Here is a 4873-nt window from a genome sequence, read left to right as displayed (position 1 = left end):
TTAGATGCTAAAGTGCATGTCGTTGTCTCAGTACTCTGTGCAATGACAGTTGAATCTAATCTAACCAAATCTATTCAGATATATATGTTAGTACACCTGTACTTGTAATTTACGAGGTCAAATGTATTTTAAATAAAGTAAACATCAACATTTCTGGTGCTATTTTATTTAGCATCGTTACCTCTCTCTGTTGGTTGAGGCACTGCTCTTAAAGTCCTCCAGAGCAGCTTGACGTCAGTAAATCCCTGCAAGTGAAGAGCTGCCTCCAACTAAAAACAAACAAAACAAGACGAGAAAAGCTGGTTTTCTGTGGTGCTGTGAGTAGAATAGAAAAATAAAGTATTTCAAAGGAGCCTCAAAACAAACCTGTACCTGCTGTAAGACTTTATGTCTGATGGTTGGATGTGTGAGATCAGAGTTAGTCAGTAACTTCATCTTCACTGTAGTCCTGATGGTGGCGAGTTCAGTTGGAGGAGCTGTGGTCCCTTTAGTTATTTCTGTTAGAAAGATGAAAGTAAAAAAGAGTGTTGTTTGATATATATCATTGTAAACTGAATATACAATTGTACAATGTACAATGTACAATTTCCCCCCAGGGATCAATAAAGTATTTCTGATATATTTGGGTTTTAGACTCTTGGTTGAACAAAACAAGACTGCACAAGGCCGAGGCATCTGAGGACATCACCTATTTTTTGTCATTTTATGAACATTAGTTGCAGCCCTAATATGAATATAAAAGAACATGTCTGCAGTATTTGAGCTTACTTTGGCAGAGGAGGTTAAATCTGGTGTCACATTTCCAGTCGTTCCATCTCCCTCTTTGCATAGTAGCACATGACTGAGACTTGTTTTCATTATCGGGCTGGTCCCCCCACCAATGTCTGAACGAGGAGGTGCTGCCATCAGACCACTTCCAGGAGTCTCTGTGCAGGCCGATCCAGGCCCCCTGCACGGTGCTGTTGCCCTGCAGTCTGCTCCTCACCTCCTGGTTCTCAGTCGGACTCCTCACACTGACCAGGTCTGTGTGGTGCTGCCTGCAGTAGCTCTGAGCCTCAAACCAACTCTTCTCCTCGGTCACCAGCACATATTGATCTTCTCCACCGTCTACTTGGAGAAAAAAAAACAAGAGAAAGGCAAAACCCGTACATACTCATTTTATACATTTCAGCTGTGCAGTGTGCCATTTGTGCTGGTCAGTCAAAATTCATTCCTCTTAATGCAAATTTGATATTTAGGAAGTATTTATGGTTGTTTGTTTGTACTGAAGAGCAGCTGTCACAAGTACATAATTAAAATTACAATATTCTGTGGGCAAAAGTCTTCCCTTTCCTGGTGAGCTTTTAATGTGAAAATCTGCAGGAAGTGCCAAGTTTCATTGACAGTATAAATAATCAGTAGATAAAAACAGTATATCTGTTAAAAAGAGAATATCACAGCACATATTTTTTGGCTTAAAAACCGTGTTCACCGCCTTAGGGTTAGCATTTTCACATTTTGCTAATTAGCACTAAACACAAAGAACAGCTGAGACTCCTACTCAAACCCATAAATGTCAACTTCATGGTGGCTCAAACTTCTCATGTCATGCCCCCTTTCAGAAGCCAAAAAAAGGTAATGCCCCCCCACACAAGGTTAGCACGAGGGCTAATCACCTTGGAATAATGAACACTCCCTAGTTGGAATAAGGGGGAGGTTGTGGTCATGGTTAAAGGAAAACAATGTTTACTGTTTACTGGAAAATGGAGACGAACAACGTCCCGAGTCAACCCAGCCCTCCTTCCTCCTCCCAACACCACGCTACTTCTACCTTTGCTCCAGACATAAGTTACAATTGACATCCACCAGAGGTCCATGTTAAGCTGAACACAGTCAGCTTCACATTTACACTGTCAGGTACAGCTCACCTCTGAAACAAATGAGAGGCATCTTGACGAGCGTGCAGCTGTTGTCCCTCCAAAAGCCGTCCTCCATCATGGAGACGCAGTGCTCGGCCGCCCCTGCGTTGTCTGGCTGATCTTCCTGCCACTGCCTGTAGTCCTCCCCTACTCCTGTGTAGAAATGTTCACCCTCCAGAGACCAGCTGTTGACGGCATCATACAGACCGATCCAGAAGGACTTGCTCCAGTCCCCGGTCATGTTGTTGATTCTGCTGATGTCCGTCCTATCAGATATGGTTCCCAGGTCACCATACTTCGACCTGCAGTAGCTCTGGGCTTCCACCCAGCTCATCTTCAAGTGAGTGATGAGGATGTACTCATGGATGTAGTATGTAAGGCCTGTGGGGTGAATTGAATATATGATACAATTGAAAATGTTGTTGCCTTGCCTGCCATCATCTTTCAGGTCTTAAAGGTTTGCAAGTTTTAGCACTTTAACTGCAAATCATGTTCACTAACATCTGTGCTTATAGTGCAAACTGTGCAAACAATGTATGGGGAAGTACCCAGAATTATATAGTGATGTCCCCTTACCACAGCCAAGCCTAAGACCCATATCAGATACAGAGCACTTCAAACAAATGCAGCATCATTGTCATTCCAGATGGGTAGAGATTTTCCTGCAGCTTGAAAGAACTGCTGCCATTTCTTGTAAATGGTGGAGGGAGGGGTGAGCAGTGGATGACGTGTTCAAAGACTTCTTTTCCCCCCACACTCAATATTTTCTTAATTAATTTAGAATAACTGGTTGTCATGGTGATTATGGTAGGTCATTAATAAGGTAAAATGTCTCGCTATGCTAGATATATTGATTCAAAATGGTTAAAGACTGTGTATTGTGTTTTGAATATATTCCCATTTATACCCCATCTATTAAAAAAAAAAAAATCCCCCTGTGAACAAAACAACACCAAAAAGCTTTAGTTTCACTTTCATAGTGAGTCCACTGCAGCTACTTGAGGGTGGGGTTTGGTGCACTGGACCAGTATAAAAGGGAGCTGGACTCTTCGTCTGGTGTCTTCATTTCACAGCTGCAGGACTCGGTGCTCTTTGACCCAAACATGACCAGCAAGCTTTACAACCCAAACGTGATCGGCAACTTCGGTAAGTCATGATACTGTATGCATGTATCAAGTATTAAAGGACAATTATTTTTACGTACTATTGTATCTACAGACTAATACTTCTATAGACTTATACTGGGAAGAACTGCAAATAAGACAGTATTTATTATTTTGTGGTTCTGACCTAACCTTTTGTTCCAAGATCATAATCTCACTACAAATTCTGGAGTACTTATTAATGTTCTGAATTTCCCACATTATTTTGGCTCTCTCAAAGAACAGATGTTGCTTCTATTCCATGTTTGTAGAAGTTGCATGAAGTACAATGTATGTGCAACCTGATTCTTATTCAGTCTCACTCATTCTTCTACACAGAATGTAGAAGAACAAATGATGAGGAGCTGAGGATAGTGATGGTGGGGAAGACTGGGATTGGGAAGAGTGCCACTGGAAACACCATTCTGGGAGAAAAGTTCTTTGAATCAAAGTGCAGTGCACGGTCTATGACTGTAGACTGCTCTAAGGGCCATGCTGTTGTGATTGGGCAACATGTTGCTGTCATTGACACCCCAGGCCTGTTTGACACCAGGTTTGGTGTTGATAAAACAAATAAAGATTTATGCCAGTGCATCTCTTTCGCTGCTCCTGGACCCCATGTGTTCCTGGTGGTCATCTCGGTGGGCAGATACACTGAAGAGGAAAAGCAGACGGTGCAAAGGATTCAAGAAATCTTTGGCCAGGCTGCAGACAAATACAGCATGGTTCTCTTTACTCATGGTGACAATCTTGACACCACTATCGAGGACTTCTTGAATGAAAGCTCAGACCTTCAAGAACTTGTGAACAGGACAAGCGGCCAGTATCATGTCTTCAATAATAGGCAGAAGAATAGCTCTCAGGTCACTGAGCTGATCCAGAAGATCAGAAATTTAGTCCAGAAGAACGGAGGAAGCCACTACACCAACGAGATGTTCCAAGAGGCCGAGAGGATAAATGAAGAGGAGAAACAACGCATCCTGAAGGAGAAAGAAGAGCAAATACGAAAAGAAAAAGAGGAACTGGAAAGGGAAGCACAGGAAAAATATGAAAAAGAGATGAAGAAATTTAATGAACACCTCCAGGCAGAGAGAGAGAGAGAGAAGAAAGAGATGAAGGAGGAGAGGGAGATGCAGAAGAAGGAGATGAATGAGGAAAGAAAGAGGGAGATGGAAGAGAGAAGAGCAGAGAGGGAGAGAGAGAGAGCGGAGAATGAAAGGGAGCTTACAAACCTGAAGAATAAAATAACCGAACAGCATGAAAGGGAACTGAAAGAGAAAATGGATCTGTTGCAGTCCAGGCATGAAAATGAGGCCAGACAGAAGGCTGAGAGGTCAAGTCCACTATATCATATGGCAAAAGCTGGTGAAAATGTAATTGACACAGTTTCACATGTGGGAAAGGCATTTTTAAGCTTTTTCAAGTGAGTGGTCCCAAACTCATTTCAACTATAATCACAACTATCTAAGTGAATGATTATGCTAATTGTATTTGTTGAAGTAGAGCTATATACTGCAGGTTAGTAAGGCTAAGTCACTCATCACATCACAATCTCAAATTGCGTAGTGTTTAGTTGAATGTGACTTAAGATATTTAGTGTGTAGGTTAATAGTATATATGTGACATATACTGTATATGATGATGACAAATGTTTGCATATCGTTAACATTTTTAAGATCATATCATGATTCTTCTGCAGACTAAAAGTTATCCATAATTACAAAAAAGTTGTCACAGTCCTCTGCTAGCTTATGTCTTGTGGTGGTGCCACCAGAAAATATAGAAATACAGTATATGGCTTTAATCAAAACCTATTTATCTATTTACTCACAT

General features: G+C 41.5%; 1 protein-coding gene across 1 annotated transcript; it reads left to right on the top strand.

Annotated features, from left to right (window-relative positions):
• The first annotated feature begins 2975 nt into the window (after positions 1-2975).
• LOC139305827 (GTPase IMAP family member 9-like) lies at positions 2976-4598 on the top strand. The gene is made up of 2 exons (XM_070929779.1): positions 2976-3044; positions 3380-4598. Exons 1-2 carry the CDS (start codon positions 3002-3004, stop codon positions 4465-4467), a joined length of 1131 nt encoding a protein of 376 aa, XP_070785880.1. The 5' UTR covers positions 2976-3001; the 3' UTR covers positions 4468-4598.
• Positions 4599-4873: the final 275 nt, after the last annotated feature.

Source organism: Enoplosus armatus, chromosome 23, assembly GCF_043641665.1.
Source record: "Enoplosus armatus isolate fEnoArm2 chromosome 23, fEnoArm2.hap1, whole genome shotgun sequence".
Taxonomy (NCBI): domain Eukaryota; kingdom Metazoa; phylum Chordata; class Actinopteri; order Centrarchiformes; family Enoplosidae; genus Enoplosus; species Enoplosus armatus.
The sequence above is the reverse complement of the archived record's forward strand: the minus strand, read 5'-3'. Positions and strand labels throughout refer to the sequence as shown.

Coding starts and splice junctions, on each gene's coding strand:
- LOC139305827 (XM_070929779.1), top strand. CDS start 3,002: ATGACCAGCAAGCTTTACAACCCAAACGTGATCGGCAACTTCG. Junction 3,045..3,379: donor AAACGTGATCGGCAACTTCG/GTAAGTCATGAT, acceptor TCTTCTACACAG/AATGTAGAAGAACAAATGAT.